The 22,822-nt window shown below is 28.4% G+C and overlaps 1 protein-coding gene across 3 annotated transcripts in view; it reads right to left on the bottom strand.

The window, feature by feature from the left end:
• The window catches only part of LOC148237078 (neuropeptide CCHamide-1 receptor-like), a 98,932-nt gene that overhangs the window by 37,465 nt on the left and 38,645 nt on the right, over window positions 1-22,822 (bottom strand). For all 3 annotated transcript variants that reach the window (XM_088183480.1, XM_088183479.1, XM_088183481.1), the window contains one exon: window positions 4,497-4,723. In XM_088183480.1, coding sequence (XP_088039606.1) covers window positions 4,497-4,723 — 227 coding nt within the window. The remainder of the gene's footprint in view (window positions 1-4,496; window positions 4,724-22,822) is intronic.

Here is a 22,822-nt window from a genome sequence, read left to right as displayed (position 1 = left end):
TTGAAACTTTAACTACTTAATAAATTCATAACAATTCTTAATCTCTAATCGATTTTAAATTAAGTTTTATAAATAAAACAGATGTTTTGCTTTATGACAAATTTAAATACAATGTTAAATTTTAAGATAAAAGTATCTATTATAAATTATTTACCTCGTAAATGAAAATTAGGAAACCACTACTTTATAATCCATTTCCCAATAAACTACTGTGTAACTGCTGCTGTTACAAACATATTTGTCGACTATCTATGGATAGATTACGGTACTTTACCAAGAAGATATCAATTGAATTTATTTTATATCAGGGATTTCATAACCAGATATTCGAGCTTAAATAATTTGAATAAACCTTACATTAATAATATTTGTGAATAATACTATTTCTCAAAATCGCTACCGAAGATTGTCGGATTTAATGTGAAATTTAACACGTTTGATTAGTTAAACTTAATAGACATCGAAATATTTGAAGATCCGCATTGAAATATCCCTAATGATTTTCGTTGACATGATATTATTGTATTTGAGACAGGATAATTTATCTCTACCGAAAATTTACAACGCAATTTATTATTCATTAATCTTATCCATAGCAACAATGTAATTGCGTGAAAATATTTATATTGAAAGAAATGCACAATTATTTTTGCATCTGATTTATTTTTAATTATTTAAATTATAATTTTTATGAAGATTATCTTATGGATTTGTTGATTGATTCCATAATTTCAATAATTATTTACCCACAACGTAAAATTAATTAAATCAATTGATCGATTAAATAAATGTTTTCATCTGCAAGTTTTTACTTAATTAACAAAATAATGTAATAAAATTTACCGTTAAGTTGTTTTTATAAAAAAAATATTAAATAAAATGTTTAATTACAAGTCAGTGGTTCTGAAGAGGTTGAATGTGCCTTTTCTTAGAATTACACTGCTTCTTAGTAATTTGTCTTCTAGCTTCAAATTACTCAATTCTCTTATTCCCTTTACGTTAGGTGTACGACAATAATTGAGTCACAAGAATTTTATAAATGTTTGCTTCTCCTATGTATGTCTCAAGTGTATATGAATTTTATGTCTCAATTCCACGAGATGAGTTCATTAGATAAAATGGTCATTTACTCATATTCCTATTAACATATTTTCATGAAAGATGCTAGCTTACAAAATTAAGTTTAAAGGCATGCTAATTTATATTTTAGTTATATTTTATATTCACAGAATATTATTATTTTCATGAAGAAACGTTATACGTCAAATTTAAATTACACAAAAATATAACTGGAATTAATCGAATTTTGTTTGATTAACCAATGTGCTTAACGCGATTATTCATAGAGCAAAAGTAATATTTAACTGTCAGACACTTCTCACTATCCTGTCTCAAATTATTATAAATGACACGTTTAGTATTACAAATGTCACATTCAAGAGCGTTTCCTTTTTAAAATCAAATTCAAGGAGCCCTCAGTTTGGACGTTAAGATTCAGATTTTTTAACACTGTAAACTTTGTCACTGTCATCATCTTTAACGATTACAACATATCACTGAGTCATCAGGCGTAATTTGTGAGACACGAAGGACAAAATTAAAAGGCTGCCAAGAGTATTTTTTCGTGATGTATAAAAAAAATATACATAGAAAATTTTCTCGCTTGGCGTCATAACGCCAGACCATTAGGGCTCTTTTAGTACATGTTGCGCAAAAAATATAGCACAGCTATTAATTTTGAATTTGCCTCCTGACAATTTTTCATAATTTCGTGTTGGCATTTCTCAAGTGTAGATCTATGCACAACTATACATATATATTTAGCAGACGAAGGAGATGAAATGCGAAGTTTAATTATTGCATTCGTAAGCGTGATCCGCAAATTATTTTCGCCCAAAGCTCTTAACGTGTCCGACTGCCTGAATAATAAATAAATCGTTGCTCGGCAGCGCAATGGTTAAAAATAAACCGGGATAAAAATATACTAAGAATAATCACCGTGAAAAATGACGTTATAAGCTTTCGCAATCTTTCAATTTATTATGTATAAATTAATTTAGTAGCGAACTTAATAAGCTTAATTAATAGAGCTTCTTGCGTGTTTTTTAAGAGAATATTATATAACTTAGTTTTAAACACAGTATTAAATTTTAAAATGTGTTTCCGAGAAGTCAGTTAAAACGCGGATAACCACTTTTTTAATTTGTTTTCGTAATTCTTAGAACATTTTTCATGCTAAGCAATGAAGACTTAAATATGGCAATAATATTTTGTATAATGTTTTTTTTTTTGTTTCGTGTCTTCTCAGCGAATTTTTCATGATACAGATTTTTAACACTAAGATTGGATTAAGCTTATTATGCGTGACGTAGCTCTATCGCATTAAGATATTTCTCCAAGAGATTAGGATAATCTAAAAAAACTATCTGTCAGATTTTCATATAAAATTCGAGCTCGTGTCTTTCAGGTATTAGTGACCGACTTATACCAATAGTCTATTTGTGATTTGGTCCTGTTTCACAATGTCATAATAAGTATATAAATACATATGAGTGGCGTGCAATGACTTTTGAAACAGGGGGGGGGGGAACAAAAACTATATTTTAATTTTTTTTCTTTATTCGATAAACATATTATGTATTTATTTTAAAACGTCAACCGCATAAACAGTTGATGATGGGCGACTGTAAACACGTACACAAGTACCGGCTGAAGTTCTAGTGCGCATGCGCGACTAATTCAATTCCCGATAGCCAGCGCGCCCACGCTACAATCGGCTTTAGCCACTCCCTTGGTATGGTTGTCTTTAGCCGATTTTCTGATCAATTACATTTCATACTTATGTAATTGATAAAAATATTTTATATTTAAAATCGTTTTACAATCTACCGAATGAATGGACCGCAAGCCACTGATACATATGTATACATTGGATTTTTTTATTAAAGAGAAGGCATCACGATTAATGCTATAAAATAAAATTTCAGTACCATGAGATATATTATGCATTTATGTTACTGTTGTGTCACTAAACATATATAGGCCACGTAGTTCATTAACGAGGTCGTCAAAAATTTATGTTTTATGTGTTTAATGTGTTTAATTAAATTATATTTTTAACCTTTCAAGGCATATGTATTTTAGGTTTCGGTACACATAACATGATTATTATTTTTTTAAATATTCATATGTGAAATTCTTTTAAGAAAATAATATATTTTTGTCGTTTCTAATGTCACGTAGAAGCATAGTCTCGGAGATTACAACACGTTATCAGGAAAAAATCCTTTGTCGATTTTGCCTTCAGGCCTTTACGTGGAATACATACATATATATTTAGGCCAGCATTGCCTTCGAAAAGAGTTTATGAACCCATAAAATGACGCTCGGAAAAATTGATACAAATAACCTCACGGTGACCTTTAGATGTTAACAGAAAGCTCACAATTGCTTTTAACACGTCACGCGCACTCGGAAAGTTTGACCCTTTTGTGAACGTAATGTTTGTTTTTAAAAACTAATTTATTTTTTTATATTTACCTGGGGATCATGTGAAAAAACGCGTAATAAACGAACATAAAAAGTTTTCAAACGTATCTTTTATCACTGAATTATTTTTAAATATTAATTTGACAAATAATAAATTCAAAAAGATTTGTTAACTAAGAATCATAGAATCAGATAAAATATATTCCTAGACATTTTTAATTAGATTCATGGCCACAGATGCGCTAGATTTTACAAAAAAATACTGTAATTTAATTCTATATTTTTAAGAAAATAATTTATGTAATTTATTATAAAATGTTCATTAATTTAAAATGACGTGACTTTCCAGCATTTTTTTAATGGGGAATTATTATATAATTTGTATTCGTTGTCCATTTTTAATATAAACTAACTAATGCATATTAATATTTTAAATGTCTATTAAAATTTCATTCACGAGAAAAATCCTTTAAATAATAAAGATAAATATGCAAAAGAAATTGTATAGTATTTAAAAATATTTATATTTACGAATAATTTCAAGGACCTTATTCAGCATATATTTGCATAAGGCAAATTTGTATATTTTTCATGGAAACTTTTTTCACACGAATTTCTTTCCGAAGCCGACTTAATTGATGCGATAAACTTTTATTACGTTCTAAAAATAAACTGGTATTTTTTACATATTAATTAAATCCTCTGAATTTAGTGTTTAACCGACCGATGTAAAAAAATAATGCAATATATAGAACCGATTCTGTTATGCACTATATTTTTTATACTTATATATTTAAATGACAATTTTCACACGTGTTTTACATATCTCGTATATAAAATATGATTTTTATGAATATTTCGAATACAAATAATAACTATCATACAAAATAAGTTTCTTCAAGTTTCAAGACACTTTTAACTAAATTAAAAAATTTAATTTTTTTATATTTTATATTTAATAAATAAATAATATATACACTAACGTTTACTAGTGTATTTTTTCTTACCTGCTGCGTGCAGCTTTCTCAGAGGATCCACAATGGCGAAAAACCTGTCAGCTGATAGTGCTGTCAGTGTGAAAACTGACACTCCAATGGAAACATCCTTTGATGTTTCCGAAAGGATACACATTGGTTCACCCCATGGCCAAGACTCAACTGTGTAAACTAACGATGTGAAAGGCACGCATGTGATGATCACCAAAAGGTCAGCCAAAGCCAACGATAGAATGTATCTGAAATAGAAAGAAAATCAATAAAAACATAACATTCAATTAAACATTCAACTACGACCACTAATTCGTGTACAAATTTAGATCTAATAAATTACTAAATTTGGTAATATTATCTATATTGGTAGTATTAGTGTTTATATATCAATGAATTATTTGTAAATATAAAATTACTGCTTAGCCATATTTTTATATATAAATCAGGATTTTGACTAAATGTGGTACTCTGGATTACTGTTAAAATTAAGAGACTGCTTTCACAGATCATCTTTTTAATAATCCAATCCTACTATTATCATTAGGTGTGCCTTGGGGCACAGTTATAATATTAAACCAGTGCTGTATTTATATAGCCTTCAGTAGAAGAATTTTGGTACTGGGATAAAAGAAAGAAGGAAATATATATATATATATATATGATAAAATATTTACCTATTGTTCAAATAGACTGATTGCATTTTACTAATAATAAAAATATTTATGTTGTTATATATCACTTAATAAATTCGTAAATTAAATTTTAAAATATGTTATGCCATTGAGACTTTTTCTCATATTCTATATTAATTTTAAAAGCTATTTCAGATTATTTTTTTAACATAGCTAAATTCAAGGTAAGATTTAAAACAAATCGAGTCTTGTCCATTTAAAATTTAATATATTTTTACAGCAAAATAAAATACACTATATTTAATTGAGATGTCAATCTTACTACCCATTATATTAGTGTTTAAATGCATAAAATAAGAGTTTCATATTTCAAGGCACAGTTTAAGAATAAATCTAGCTCATTAGCTGTACGCAATATTCAATATAATTATCATAAAATATTCATCAATAAACCGAATCTTATTTTATTACAAGATTCATTAAAAGTTGTCATTTTATGTGCATTAAATATCGATGTTTTACGAGTTACATAAATAATTGTTTCTGTTCTTTAAAACGATTAAATTTTTTAAAGTAAAAATTGTTATTTTTGATACTTAATTTGTATGTAAATATAACATTCCATTAAATATAATTTTTTATGAATAAATCTAAAATTATTGCTTTAGAAAATATATATTTTTAGATATAAATAAATTGTTTTATAGAGTGAACATAAATAACGATTTGTTTCAGAAACCGCAAATTAATGTTTTGCTGTAAAAATATCCTTAACATAAAAAAACCTTTCAGAACACTTACCCTAATGCGGTTTCCTTAAAAACATGTTTTTCAAAAATATATATTTTAATTAAAGTGTTTATTAATCGAAACTAAATATAATACACAGTATATATCAAAATCACAGCGTTAAATTTAATTAACATGAAAATTGAGACTAATTGCTTACAGTTTTAACTGTTACAAAATTCATGGAAAAGTTTTAGCTCTCGTCTTGAATGAAACTTATGGTATGGTTTAATGAAATACGTTTTTATAGCAGTTTATATATATATATTATATATAAAATTACTTATTCAATAGTTATTGAAAAAAAAATGTTTGTAAATAAAATTTATTTTTAAATACAGTTGTGTTTATATGAACTATTTTTATATTTGCATATTTATCAAACAGTTAAAATATTTGGATTAATATATAAGTAATTTGTTTATTTATTAAATAATATAATATTGGGATGTTGTTGAGATAAAAAAATATTTTTAAACTCAATAATATTTAAATATATTTTTATTATTAAACTTAAATAAGCCTTTGATTTTGAAAGTGGGGCAAGTACATATTATGTTGTTGTTGAATAATTAATGGTTCGCGATTAAACTTATTTAAAAATTCTAGTAAGAAATAATAGACTTATTTCATATTGTTTACATTCTTTTTTCATAAAAATTTATAATTAGCTCTAATTCTTTTTTTTAACAAAATGGTCTTGCCCCACTTTTAAAATCAACGACTCGTATATTTTTCTAGGCAACATTTTCATAATAGTATGATATTAGAGTTTGTAGCATTCAATGAACAATATTACAGTGTCATTGATTATCTCTGTTCAATTTTTGTAATTATATTTAGCTTTAATTAATATTATATGAAAAAAATCGGGAAGATTCATTGAAGAAATCTGCTCTTCGATAATTGAATAACGTCACATTATATTTGACTACATTTTCATTTATTACCAGTCAATTTTCCGGTGTCACTTCAAAAATGTGATTAATAGCGCCTTTAAGTAGAGCCTCAACTTAATTTTGACATAGGATTTGTAATAAGAATTTTTTTTTTTTATTTACAAATCCGCTTTAATATCATATAATATTATTCTTACTTTATATATATATTAAGAAAAATATTAAAACGAAGTTTACCTCACCATTCAACACTTAAGCATATTATGTTCTTTTCCACATCACATATCACATCACTTTGTCATACCCATTCTAACGTAGGCTTCCTCTTACAAAAACGCGGGTTTCACATTAAAAATAGAACATGGCATTATATCGCTTTCATTTTCCATCACATTTCCGTACACTCTTGTTCCACTGGTGATTTAGGTAAGCACGTGCTACCCAAAATGTGTACATAAACATAAAACATCAGGGTGGCAATAAAATTTATACTTTCTATATGTAAATATAAGTATGCTATATTCAAATTTAGATTTCATATTATTTTATGGTTATTTAATCTTTGAGTTACAGCTATTGTTGAACTAACCCATTGTCGTTTAAAGATAGTATCTTAAACCGCAAACAATATAAATCTTTTATATTTGAGTTCTCAGTCTCTCTTTCATTATCAAACAGCAAGTCTATTTCTTTTCATCGTTTCACAGACTTATTATTAATTATTTTACTTATGACTTATGTGTAATAAATTAAATTAATACTAAGCTTTTAAAACAGCTTCTTTCTTAAATACGTACATTGTTTTAATTCTTCTTACTTGTTTATATCTTATTGTTTTCAATAATATAATATACAAGATTCTACTATTTTGTTTTTACGACGAATTCTTTTGTAATTAGATTATTGGTCCTTTTTCATACGATAATGAAGTTCTAGTTGTAACCGAAATACGGATTAATGAGACACAGACTTCTTGGAAGACATTAACAATACGTAGCTACATCAATAGTTAATGTTTATATCTAAAATATTACAATTAATCAATATGATTGCTATATATAATATAAATTATTTATTTATCTATATTTTTTAATTTGAACTTATATATTATATGTAGAAATTTAATGAGCCACGCGCAAAAATGTTGTTGCAGAAATTTTGAAAAAAGCTTTATCGATCGCATATTTTAAAAACGGAAATTTGATAGGTGTTTTGCTGAAAAAATCACATGTTTGCCTTTTCATTATCAGGCAAGTGATAAAGAAAGACTATATTTTCGCACCCAGTACGCATAAAAGATTTTTTTGTTTTGGTGTCCAATCCTTACCGATGCATTATCTGTCGACAGTTGTCCGACCCTAACCGACGCGACATCCGACTGTGGTTAGTCTGTCGATAGTTGCCAATATTGTTTAGTCAGTTGACCGTGCTGATAAATTTATTTACAAAACGGCTTGAAAATATGTTTTAAGTATTTAGCACATCACTGTCAAAATTCTAGAAAAAGTCCATTGACATCATTCCTCCGCCAGCTTCTCCACCACCGTTCTGAGAACACATCTTGCCATTTATTGTCTTATATATTATATGTAGAAATTTAATGAACAACGCGCAAAAATGTTGTTGCAGAAATTTTTAAAAAAACTTTACCGATCGCATATTTTTAAAACGGAAATTTGATGGGTGTTTTGCTAAAAAAATCATATGTTTGCCTTTTTATTATCAGGCAAGTGATAAAAAAAGACTATATTTTCGCATCCAGTACGCATAAAAGATTTTTATGTTTGGGTGTCCAATCCTTACTGATGCATTATCTGTCGACAGTTGTCCGATGCTAACCGACGCGACAACTGACTGTGCTTAGTCTGTCGACAGTTGCCAATATTGTTTAGTCAGTTAACCGTGCTTATAAATTTATTCACAAAACGCCTTAAAAATATGTTTTAAGTATTTAGCACATCGCTGTCGAAATTCTAGAAAAAGTCCACTGAAATCATTCCTCCGCCAGCTTCTCCACCACCGTTCTGAGAACACATCTTGCCATTTATTGTCTTATATATTATATGAAGAAATTTAATGAACAGCATGCAAAAATGTTGTTGCAGAAATTTTGAAAAAGAGCTTTATCGATCGCATATTTTTAAAACGAAAATTTTATAGATGTTTTGCGAAATAATCAAATGTTTGCCTTTTTTATTATGAGGCAAGTGATAAAGAAAGACTATATTTTCACATCCAGTACGCATAAAAGATTTTTTTGTTTGGGTGTCCAATCCTAACCGATGCATTATCTGTCGACAGTTGTCCGATCCTAACCGAAGCGACATCCAACTGTGCTTAGTCTGTCGATAGTTGCCAATATTATTTAGTCAGTTGCCCGTGCTGATAAATTTATTTACAAAACAGATTATAAATATGTTTTAAGTATTTAGCACATCACTGTCAAAATTCTAGAAAAAGTCCACTGACATCATTCCTTCGCCAGCTTCTCCACCACCGTTCTGAGAACACATCTTGCCATTTATTGTCTTATATATTATATGTAGAAATTTAATGAATAACGCGCAAAAATATTGTTGCAGAAATTTTGAAAAAATCTTTATCGATCGCATATTTTTAAATGTAAATTTGATAGGTGTTTTGCGAAATAATCATATGTTTGCCTTTTTATTATCAGGCAGGTGATAAAGAAAGACTATATTTTCACACCCAGTACGCATAAAAGATTTTTTGTTTTGGTGTCTAATCCTTACCGATGCATTATCTGTCGACAGTTGTCCGATCCTAACTGACGCGACATCCGACTGTGCTTAGTCTGTCGATAGTTGCCAATATTGTTTAGTCAGTTGCCCGTGCTGATAAATTTATTTACGTTTTAAGTATTTAGCACATCGCTGTCAAAATTCTAGAAAAAGTCCACTGACATCATTCCACCGCCAGCTTCTCCACCACCATTCTGAGAACACATCTTGCCATTTATTGTCTTATATATTATATGTAGAAATTTAATGAACATCGCGCAAAAATGTTGTTGCAGAAATTTTGAAAAAAAGCTTTATCGATCGCATATTTTTAAAACAATAATTTGATAGGTGTTTTGCTAAATAATCATATGTTTGCCTTTTTATTATCAGGTAAGTGATAAAGAAAAACTATATTTTCGCACCCAGTACGCATAAAAGATTTTTTTGTTTTGGTGTCCAATCCTTACCGATACATTATCTGTCGACAGTTGTTCGATCCTAACCGACGCGACATCCGACTGTGCTTAGTCTGTCGATAGTTGTCAATATTGTTTAGTCAGTTGCCCGTGCTTATAAAATTATTTACAAAACAACTTAAAAATACATTTTAAGTTTTTCAAAATTCTAGAAAAAGTCCACTGACATCATTCCTCCGCCAGTTTCTCCACCACCGTTCGGAGAAAACATCTCGCCATTTATTGTCTGTCGCAACATTTGTGATTATAACTAAAAAAACTCTAACTAGATTCCACTGGCTACGAAGTAATCACACCCCTAGGGTTCTTTAATATTAAAAAAAAATATAATTGTATCTTTTAAGAGAAAATCACAATTTTAGATTTTTACAATCGAGCAAAATAATTGTTATCTTTTACCACTTAAGCATGTTTTGACTGAATTAAGTTTATAAGTAGATAAAAGTATTTTTAGAACACTTACATAAAACAAAACTCTTGCAATATTTTTCAGAAAATAATAAGGAAGATTTCTGGGTTCAGAACCTATTTTCGTATGAGGTGATTTTAAAAACTACTTGATTTAATAATTTACTTTGATTAAAAAAAACAATACAAAGATCAGTCATTAAATGCTATTTTATCAAGATTGTGCCACAGCTTTTAAAAATAAGCTATTATTGGTTTACTTTCAAAGTCCACTACGACATATTTATGTGAAGTAGGATTTTTCGATTATTCTGCAACGAAGCCAAAATCCAGAAACAAACTCTAATCAATGCCAGATTGTACCTGATATAAAGAATATTTGAAATTCCAAATTTATCAAAGCCAAATAATTCATTCATTCATTACTATTTTATGTCTTAAAGAATTACTAAAAAAATAAATGTTTTTTTTATTTATTAAAATTTTTATTCTGTATTTTCACCCACCCTACAAAATAAATTAATTGTTCAATTAAAATTTTAAGATTTAATAAGTGTTTCATCGCAGAAAAAGCTTGAGAAACCTTGATCTATAGTATTTGATAATTTGCGTCGGATGGTTTAAAAGCATTTTTTTCACAAGATTAATTAATAATTTTGCAAAGCCAACGACGAATCCTGCTGCTCTTTTATTTTAAAAACTAGCAATTAAAGATTTTAGTTGCATAAGTATATGTTTTTCAATGTCAGACATAGTGTATAAGTAAATAATTAATATCCATCGACTTATGAAAATCACCACAACAGTATGCTAAAAACTATTTAAAATATAGATAGATATTGATCTTTTTGCCTTCAAATTTGTACATACATATGTAATAACATAAAAAAATTTACTCGGTAATTGCGTAAATCGATAATATAAATTGTCCTAGAATTTTACAATAATCAGTTGTTTACATCTACATAATAACAGGAGAATTTTACACACATACATTAAAATGTATGTGTTCTAAAACGTTTTTAATGTAGCATCGTAAAATACGCTAGAAATACATTAATTCTTTTTTTTCTCACTGAAAGAAAATGTGTTGTTATTTTTTTTATTATTAATTTATTACTTTATAATTTACATTAATAATTAAGGACTCTCGGGTTAATCTCATTGCTTCCGGTTTATTAATTTTCAATATGTCTTTAAAATTTACCAGTTTATTTTTTGTGTTTAAAAATGCTGATAAATTGTTTATCGGAAATTTTAGAGAGGTCTGTTAAGCTGTTTGATATTTTTTTTACATATGTGTATATCTGCAATCAACAAAGGCAAACGCTAATAGACCAATAATACTGTTTCTTCCTCGTCCTTCTAAGGTCACTATTTTTTTGTGCCTTTCAAAGGCAGTGACAAAATCTTTTTTTTTTATTTTTTTCAACGCGAAATCCACCTCACACTATATCATTATCAAATACTAAGTGGTTTAGTAAATATTCTTTTTCTACAGATATTTGTTTTCTTCACGAATTAAACCTAAAACTACAAGAAGAACAATGCTCTTATATAAAACTTGCGTTTGAAATTTTAAAAGATTTTTTTAAGGTAACTTCAATTTAGCTTTCTGGTCAACAAGCTTAAAATAAATACGATCTGGTCCTTTAAAAAAATAATTTGCAGACCCCTGTAACTAGAGAGTTGCGATCGTGTCCTTTATTCTTGCCTATTGCGACTAGGATGTACGCTCCTCTTCCACGAATCATCCAGCTTCTCAAAGAGCTTGTTTTTGGCGATAATTATGAGGAGCTGTATATTTCAGATATACACCATCACATATTTTAATTAATATTTTTGAGATCTCTAACTTTTTTTGAATAAATCAGTACACAAAAAAATACGTATACAAACATATTCTTAAATAACATTTAATATACCTTAATTAATTAAATTAAAAAATGTTTTATATTTATTTATAAAATCAACACAATCAAAAACAATTATTTTCTCATATGTTAATAAACTAATAGCCTATTTTATACAGTTACGCCCTTTTTTTATTACTTCTTTATTAAAAAAATCTTTTTAAAAATTCTGTATTTATTTATATATCTATATTCCGGCCCTGTTTTGTTTTTTAACGTTCCGTTCAAAAACAATAAATTAATCTCGTTTATAGCATCCTTCGTTGTCGGCAAGTGGTGTATATTTTTTTCACAAAGTTTAAACTTCGTTAACAGTCGGAATTAAAAGCGGGGAGTTTAAGTGGTTTTAAATCAAACGTAACAGTCAACGGGCGTGATGGCCGCGGGCGTTAATTTTCAAGGGGCGAAAAATAATTAATGAAAATGGTGTATATAAGCAGGCAATTCAGTCAAAAAAGTAAAAATTTAAGCTGCCCCAACCAAAACGCCTTTGAGAAAAATCTTTGCTGATGCTATGAAAATACAATCAATATAATCAGCTTTCAAATTATAATTATAAAGCAAGGATGACCAAACTTTTTGCGTTTATTAGGTACTTTATAATTTAAAGATATTTAGCCTTAAATAATTGCCAATTTATGTGTAGCAATCGTTATTTTATGAATATTTATCGTACTCTATATAGCGATTTTTTACATATTACATATACGTGTAAAATCCATTTTAGTTCAAGTGTTATTTCAACTTGCTCTTGTTTTAAATAATAACATATGTTACAACATTATAATGTATGTACTATAAAATATTACATATTCATTATTCACTCTGTAATAATAAGTAATATGTATAAGAATACAGCGTTACTGTAATTGCTTGTTTATTTAGAAATTCAATACTTGCAAAAAAAAAATCACCTGTGTGTAATATCATTATGGCTCTATGATAACACTCATTTTTATAACTTATATAAATGTTAACCCTATCCCATAACGTATAATATACATGTGTTATATGCATATGTAATACGTGCCATTTGCAAATAACATTTATTAAACGAAATAGTTCAAATAATACATAAGTTTATTCTCTTAATTTTGCTCGATAAATTTAAAAGACAAATCTTAATACAATATATATGGTTCCAAAATTGTAAAATACATAAGAATTTGTTGACTGTCTTATTGTAATTAACGTGTGTGCTTACAACGAAGCAAATAGACAAACAAGCAACGGTCCGTTAAACTCACACGACTAAGATATTGTGCTAATTACGTCCCTTAAATTTAATAGTATTATACTTACTCCAGGACAATATCAATCCAAAGTCTTTACGCAGACGTGTACAATTTCTGATTATAATCTGCAAATTTGCATACAAGTGTATGTCAAATTAATGTACGAACACGAGTTTGATGGCAAATTACAATTTTCTTCCGCGCGAGTGCCGTAAAATTAATCAGTACAACGATGAGAATTTAAGAGCAATATTTTTTTTGTACTATCCCAACCGTGAGATGGTCTAAATGTACGTAATTTATGTTTGCTCAAAATACCTTTACATTTTAGTTAATTGAAAAGGAAAAACCGTGTGGAGAAAAGCGAGTGGCGAGTTGAAAGCATTTAACGCTCAAAGGAGATAATTTAAACGAATGTAAAACACATACGGTGTAGGGTGATTGAAAATGTAATATCATAAGTAAAAATTTATGTGATTTTATAAGCAAATTCTGTGAAAAATAAATTGATTGCAAATATTTTTTTTATATGTAAATTTAACCAATAAAATTAATTAGTAAATTTAAAATATACTGACGATTAAAATGTATGAAGCGGATTTATTAATTAAAATTATTTTTTATGAATATTATTACTCCTCAGAAATATTTTTCTTGATTTTTTAGATTTGATAAATAAATTAATATATGTATAAATATATATATTGATGGTTTAGATTTCGATTTTTAAACATCGTTGTTTATTTTTTATTTTTTTTAATTCACAATCTATCGTTTATTAAAACTTTGACAAAACAGTTTTGATTAAATTTTATATTTGATACATAGTATTTTAAAAATATAAAATAAAAGTAAATTTAGTCAAATATTTAAGAGTTATCCTAATCTCAGGGATAAATATCATGATCATTAAATACATATTAGATATTGAAGATTCTCTAATAATAAGCTATTTCAGTTCATAAATAATATCTCATATGTAATAGATTAAAATTAAAAAAAAATGTTTATATTAAAATTCAGGCATTAAGTTACATTATCGTCTACCTTTCAATAACATAAGTAAAAAGTAGCTTATACACCGATTAAGGTCTTGGGTCGTAAATTTAAACATTGCATTTAACATCGCCATCTGACACTGACTCCCAATATATATATTCAATATCTATATATTGATAATTTTATATTATAGTCTGCAAAAATTGTATTGTTGTATTTTTTAAAAATGCTTGGTTGATCAAGCTAGTATATGTGAAATTTATTGCACGCATAATATACATATAGTCCAGTCAAATAAGGCGAAATAAAGGCTAAACCTCGGAATGAAAGATACCAAGCTGAAATTTTGCACAGACCTTCGTTTTGATGTTCTAAGGACAGGGTGAAAAGTCTCATAAAATATCGTGTCTGCTAATCAAGATATCAAAGGTCAAAGGTCAAAAAATTTGTTTTTTTGCAAATATCTCGCGTTTTATGCATTGCACGTCATTAGATGCTTCCCAAAACTTGTAAAGCATAAAATTATCTACAAGTTTAGTTATAATATTTGTTTTTTATCATTAACCGTTTTTGAGATATAGCGCGAAGAGTGGGAGGCGTACATCCGTTTATAGAATCCAGCGAGTATTTCTACCTGCTTAACTTGGTATAAGCTTTGAAAAAGTAAACAATCGTGAAAAAAGTGGTCTCGGCAAGTCGTTTGAACCATAATTTTATTACTTTCTTCATTGTATTATTAAGAATTAAAAATGAAATATTGCTCGACAAGAAATTTGTGCGAAAAAATTGAAAGAGTTGAGAGATGTCCTTACGGAGTATGTACCAGATGATAAGAAGATCATTTCCAAATTAAGAGAAAAATATTTAACTGATATTATAGTTATATCGAAGATTGGATCATTCCCTATTTTTTCTTGGTATGAAAATAAAAAAGGCACTTCGGAAGAAGAACACTTGCGCGTAGTGGAAGCTGCTGCGGCGATTATTAGAGAAGATATTCGATCTTCTGTTGTTGAGACCAAGTCTTATCCGCCCCCGAGTAAAATATTTATGAAGAAATTCCGAAAACTTTATTACATTTTCTGCAAGAAGTTATTATAAAGAACAGAAAAGGAAAGACGGGGCATTTTAAAACGAAATACACAGCTATAAGTCATGCTATAATGACTTTCATACGAAAACGGTTCTTTTCTTCGCAGTTATTAATAGGCCTATCTGTATTTCTTCATAGAAAAAATACAGATAGGCCAAACATCCAAAAATACTTTTGGATGTTTTGTCAAGTTTAGGTTTTTTCGCTTCATATAGTGATACTGTAAAATGTTAAATTTCAGCTGTTTATCACCCACAGCCTCGTAATCAACCATCATAATCAAGTGCCTTAGTACAGTATGCAGCAGATAATGCAGAAAAATATTTATACTCTTGATGGCTATAATACTGTTCATATAATGGGAATGATAAAAATAATAACTCCAAAATCTGAAGTTATATCTGATGACCGCATAAAGAAATTTACAATGAAACCAAGTGCAAAGGAGTTAGCAGCACTATCACATATACCCCTTCTAGTGTATGAAAATCATGTCGTACCCGGATTGAGCAAGAGATTCAAGTTCAACATTTTAATGATGTAGAAGAACTAACCGAACAAATATTTAATGTAGTTGATTTGTTGTGGAAGTACGGAAAGTGGAAAAATATCTCACCGTTGCCAGGGTGGAATGGATTTATTGAACAACTTACAAAAAACAATGAGAACTTTGTAACTTCTCGGATTCTGTTTCTTACTTTTATTCATCATCCTGTGAGTAATATGGACACAATTTACACTACATTACAGTGTGCTATAAACACTGCCAAGAAACATGAACAAAGAACAACTTTTAACTTTTGATCAGCCGTTGTACATAAAAGCACGTGAAATCGTAGCAGCTTCAGATGCTAGCTCAGACTTGTCCAGAGTAGTTGTGAAACTAGGAGGCTTTCATATGCTTATGTCTTTTATTGGATGCATAGGGTATATAATGAATGGAAGCGGAATCAAGGAAGCTCTCAGTACAATTTATGCATCGAATTCTGTCGACAAAATGTTGGATGGTCCCGCTTTTGCAAGAAGTATCAGAGGCCATACGTATTACTTTTTGCATTATCGATGATGATTTTTGAAGATATGGAGATTGAAAGTTATAATGCTTTAGATGGGTTCATTCAGCGCAGATAACAATTTGCGATGTTTTCTACGAAACTGTGGAAGAATGTACAGGTAACTCTGGCTCCGTAGTTTACATAGCGTTATCCTATAAACGGATGCGCGCTTCCCACTCCCCGCGCTATATCTCGAAAACCATTAACCATACGAAGAAATAAATTATAACAAACTTGTAGAAAATTTTATTTTCTATAAGTTTTGTTAAACATTTAATGACATGCGACGCAAAAGAGGCGAGATATTTGCAAAAAAACGATTTTTATGACCTTTGACCTTTAATATCTTGATTAGCAGACACGATATCTTTTGAGACTTTTCAGCATATATTTAGAACGCCAAAACAAAGGTCTGTGCAAAATTTCAGCTTGTTATCTTTCATTCCGAGGTTAAACCCTTATTTGACTGGACTAATATAATATACAACAATGTGTATATTATATGTACATTATCGTGCAATAAATTTAATATAACCAGATTGATCAACCAAGCATTTTTTAAAAATACAACAATAAGCTACAAGAGCAAATTTTTTTATAGCCAATCACTCAGGTATATTCAGAAAAAAACGAATACTTGTGTTGCTCAAGTATACAAAATATTTCATTCTAAAAAAAATGCAAATTTCATTCGAGATAGTATAAACTAATATTTTACAAAAATTGCAATATTCATATATAGTTGAAAATTGAGTGAATAGTTCGTATAATCAAATATTTTTATATTCGATTAAAAATCCTACTCCATAGGGTTTTAATAAATTTACTGTGTAATTCTGTCACATATTTTATGATCAATCGATTTTATTAAAGCAAAAATGTATAAATTAAAAAAATCTAGAATATCTAGACATTTAGCAATGAATAATTTTAAAATAAAATCTTTGTGATATTTAAGCTATAAATTTGCTTTTTATTTATCATATTTATCCGTGAAAATAAAACAGTTTAATCAATGATTTTAAAAAGCATTTGCTTAAAAAATACCATAAAATAAAATAAATTTTCCTTCACGCCCTGTAGTTATTTTAACAATGTGTAAATATAACTTTAATGTTTTAAACGATGCCACAGTTAAATATTATTCGTGTAATAGATATATTTAGATTATTCACAAACACAGTCGTTATCCTTGAGTCATTACAGAGTTTAACCACATTTAACGAATTTCGCACAATGCCCGAAAATTAAATTAAACCTATGAGTGTATAGTAAATATACACATGTACGTTTGTGAGCACTCAAGTTTTAAAAGTACTTACATGTGAATATATTTCTATATAAATAATATAATTACATTACAATTAGTTATACCCTAAATTTTCCTTGGAAAGTACAGGAAATTATTATCGGAAAATGTAATGTTTTGGTTCTCGCGACTGAAATGACAGAGATACTGCTCTTTGAAACTCTCTGTCTATTATTGTGTCCCATTAACAATATTAATATGTCTTTTAGTTGAAAATGGTAGGTATAATTACATAATGTACGGTATATGTTTTTAATGAATATTAATTTTTTTAATATATAATGAAAAGAGTAATGCGCCATTATATATACATTTTTTTTATTCATTACATTACAATATTATTAAAGATATTCTAAAATGATAATAAACGCATATATTAATATTTTCATATTATACTATACATAAGTTCTTAAAAAAGGGATTAATATATTTTTTTGCATGATAAATATAATCTTACTTAATAGCTTAAGAAAATGATAAATTTAATTTTCTCTTGTATAAGCACGATCTTAAAATACGAGTATTTTCAATCTAATTTAGTTATCCATTTTAATGTTTTATCGATACTTGAATACCTCTTTAGAAGCACTTTTCCATAAATTAAATGATGAAACTATAACCAACTTATAGTTTCAACACCTCAATGGCTTTGAACACAATCTCGTTACATACTTTGCCTTTATTCACCAAACTTACTAATTAAAATCGTATCATTAGTCAAAATTCCTCACATAGTATTAAACAGCAGTTAAGCTTTTATATGTTAATATTTAAAAACATAAATATTTTTATATCGTGAAATACGAAATTCTCAAAAAATCTCACCAACATCTAATATGTATTCGTTCAACAAACGATCCAGAAGCAATTGAATAAATTTGGGTAAAAAATTACGCACATAAAAGAATTTAATTTCGAAAAAAAACATATTTCAGAATTCTTATAAAGAGATCCATTAATATAAGAGTTATGTAAATTTATTTTCATATACATAAATATTAAATAAAAATTCTAATAAAATACAAATGTTCTACTTACCTTAAGTTAAAAATGTAGTTATACAAAAAATATTCAGAAAGTAATGGTACGAGCAGATTTTATTTAGTAGGCAAAATAGCAGATATTACCATATCTTTTTCGCAGCAAGGTGTGTTTAAAATAACCATGTCAATGTTTAATCTGGAAGTCGCGCTTTTTTATGAGTTGTCTCATCATAGTAATGATTTGCAGATTTGCACAAATATATTTTCAATCCGTAAATCGTAAAACATTTATGCAACGTTGGGTAGTTAAGAAAACGTCATTTACATAATTAGTGCCTTAAATATAATATTAACGAAGTTGGAAAAGTGATTTGAAGCCGAGGCCTAAATGGTTTATAGCAAAACTGTTTCATTTAAATTTATTTTCGGCTTAATTAAAAGGACCCCCCGACCGCGGCAGCCCTCCCACAGAGGGTCTATGTGCACGAATTAAAACCGCGGTTGTGCACATATAAAATAAATGTTTTAACATAAAATTTCCACTGAACGTCGCCATTAATCCCTCAATGGTTATGTGTAGTCGTAAATAAAAAAAATTTTTGACGAAAATGAAGCACGTATATACTACATTTATTTTACATAACTATATTCCTAATTTATATTTTTATTATTATTAAAAAAAAATATTTTTTATTTATAAAGCTTATGTATGATTTTTCGTAACTGGTTTAAGAGATTAGATTTAATTTTTTTCAGTTAGGTTTCATGTTTATTTGGATTATTCCCTTCGGTTGGAAAATATAACATTTTTTTATCCCATGGTAATATCACGTACTACACCGACCTTGCAATATCAGTTTAACCCTTAGAGTGACCTGCGGTCCTCTGTCTTCGTTCATTGTATTGGAAAATTTATGGAGACACAATTTCTAATCTGCGTCAAACACCCAACCATACCCGTACTCATTAAACACCCTCAAATTTATTTGCACACTGTTTCCGAAATTGTTTTGCACAGTGGTTCGTAATTTAAATAAATGAAAAAAATGTACATAATACGTGCAGTAACCCACATCACGTATGCAAACACGTACGGTTTACGTGTACGTGATTCACGTGCTTTACTGTACTTTGTTTAATGACAATTAAAATAAGTGTTATTTGTTTAAAGAGATTGTTTTTGATTATCATAAAAATTGACGTAGTATTTTAAATATACACTGCAAGAACAATTATTTCAAGATCAGCTCAAAATATATTTACATTTAATTTTAATACAATCATCTCAATTAATACAGAAAATATGTAAACGAGCTTCTTGGTACCAATTTTTCCAGTTAAACTAGTGAAATTTGAGGACTTTTTTTAACACGTCAAGCCTTTGATTTTCACTTTTCTTATCTGTTATTAGACGATGCTAACACTTCTGGATATTATATATAAAGATATATTTATATATCGGTGTTTTTCATTTCTTGTATATTTTGCCTCAAATAAGGCGAAAACAATGTATTTTTCTGTCTTTTGTATCCAAAGTGTTTATTTTCATTTTATATAGTTTGTTTGTACTATAATTTAGATTGACGCGTATTGTTTGTATATGCTATTAATACGTAAAGTATTCTTTCCGTATGTGCATCCTAAAGCTGCAAGCAACTCCGAAGCAAACTGGACCAGAGAGTGCGAAGAGAGAAGCGGCCGCTTTTGCGATATTAATGGTCTGAAATTGAGCCTTCAAATCTTTTCTTGGTCAAAGTTAGTAAGTTTAAGTTGTAGAGCTCTTGAAGTAATGATGCATTAAAGTCATATCGAAAGTTGTTTGATTATTTGAATATCCATATTTATATATATAACTCTCTTTCTAAGCAGAAAATTTTTGGCCCCTATAGTAGAATATTCAACTTCAAAGACTCAAGAGTAATAAAATACGTTCACGATATGCATTTAGGATTAAAGTTGTATGTAGTGGCTCAAAACAATTTTGCTCTGAATATATTAAAAGAAAAAGCATTATAAATTATTTCCTTGGATTGGGCGGAAAGTGATTTTTCTTTTTCGAGTTTGGATATTATTCCAAAAATATTAAATAATCCATAATTTATTATACTAATCGTAACACAATAATACAATAAATTTAACTTTCATAATTATTTTTACCTTTCTTTTTAAAATAAATCTCTAGAAAATAAGATTAAGAACGTTCCGAATCACTCTGCATTTCAATAATAAATAAATGAGTATAATTGATTTTAATTAATTTTTAATTAAAAGAATAGTTGCAGGCCCAATATTTATCCTTAGCCAGACGCCTCCATTGATGACTTGCGAAACCTAGCATGACGCTGAACTTTTGATTTTCTCTGATGGGAGCATATTTATGGAATCCTGGAGAGGGCTTACAATAGCACCCCTTACTTCCATGGCACTTTCATAACCCAATTTATAGGGTCGAAACTAAAAAGCTAGAACAGTCTTTAGATTAGGCGTTACCAAGGGTCTATGCCCTAAGATAATATGCTCCGTCAACTATGCCTACAGTAGCATGATTTAATAGTATTTAACTATTTATTTTTTTATTTGTAAATATTATTTTAATGTAGATATACTATTACTTTTTTACAAACTATTTTACCTTTTTAATTTTATTATATGCAACTGAAATATTTATAAGCTCTATTTTAAACGCATTTTAAAAAAAATTAGAGTGATCAAAAAAGTCGAAAATAAATCAAGTGATTATAAATTGATTATACTTTAATGTATAAATGACTTTTATTTATAGCAAATTTATTAGAATTAATTATAATTCATTATTTAGTTTGCCTAAACATAATAACGCACAACAGGCAGACACCAATTATCAATAATTAACAAAACATTGTAATCTCTTTTTATAAATTTTAAAACAATTCTTTTTTTTTATACATTCGTTTTCAATTACAAATGGCCACCTTAGAATTGCGTTTTCAATAAAAGATTGTTCCGAAGAATAACGATAATAATCATAAATTTACTTTTTTTCCATTTGTTCAAATTTCATTGAAGGACCACTATGAATGATATAAAACTTGGTTACATCACCACTAAATCACGCACGCATCACTCATGAGCACAGACTAAGCTAACCACAATGAACCAGAGACCCGAGAGACATATTTTTATAACATTAAGTAATACAAATCTTCCTCATTAGACACCACCGCCCGATACTAAAACCTATAGTGCGCATATATATGTTAATATTATATATTTTTGTGCAATAAACTTTTTAATCCTGATATAGATATTAGCGATTAGTCTTAAAAATACAAAAAAACATAAGAAACCTTTATTCAGAAACATACATATAATTTAAATAAATATTTTTAAGTCCTGAAAGTTCTCTAAAACATTTTCACGATCTATGTCATGGTCACTTATTGAGCTGTTGGCTGATGGCATAACGTTTGTTACATAATCGACAATTCGCGTAACAAAAATCTTAGGATTGCTCAATTCACAACGTCAACCTTTCATTCTTAGCGACCTAATGGTATAAAACCTAAAAGAAGCCAAGTGAAGAATCGGAGCTATAAAAACGGCAGAAAGGCGCTCATTAAGCCGGGACCTCAATCTCACATTTTTTTTTACAAAAAAATGCACAGAGCGCAATCGCCCCTTATCGTATCGTCGAAGGGAACTTTTCGAGCTTTTATTGCCAAAGGAGCTTTTTAACGGCCTAAAAGCGCAAATACACATATCTCTTTGTGCTCAGCTACACACTACACGCGTGTTTACGAGCCGTGGAAAAATGTCCAAATAAGACACGT

Source organism: Plectrocnemia conspersa, unplaced genomic scaffold (genome assembly GCF_051122295.1).
Source record: "Plectrocnemia conspersa isolate PC_06_02 unplaced genomic scaffold, ASM5112229v1 ptg000003l, whole genome shotgun sequence".
In the NCBI taxonomy this organism is placed as follows: Eukaryota; Metazoa; Arthropoda; class Insecta; order Trichoptera; family Polycentropodidae; genus Plectrocnemia; species Plectrocnemia conspersa.
The sequence above is the reverse complement of the archived record's forward strand: the minus strand, read 5'-3'. Positions and strand labels throughout refer to the sequence as shown.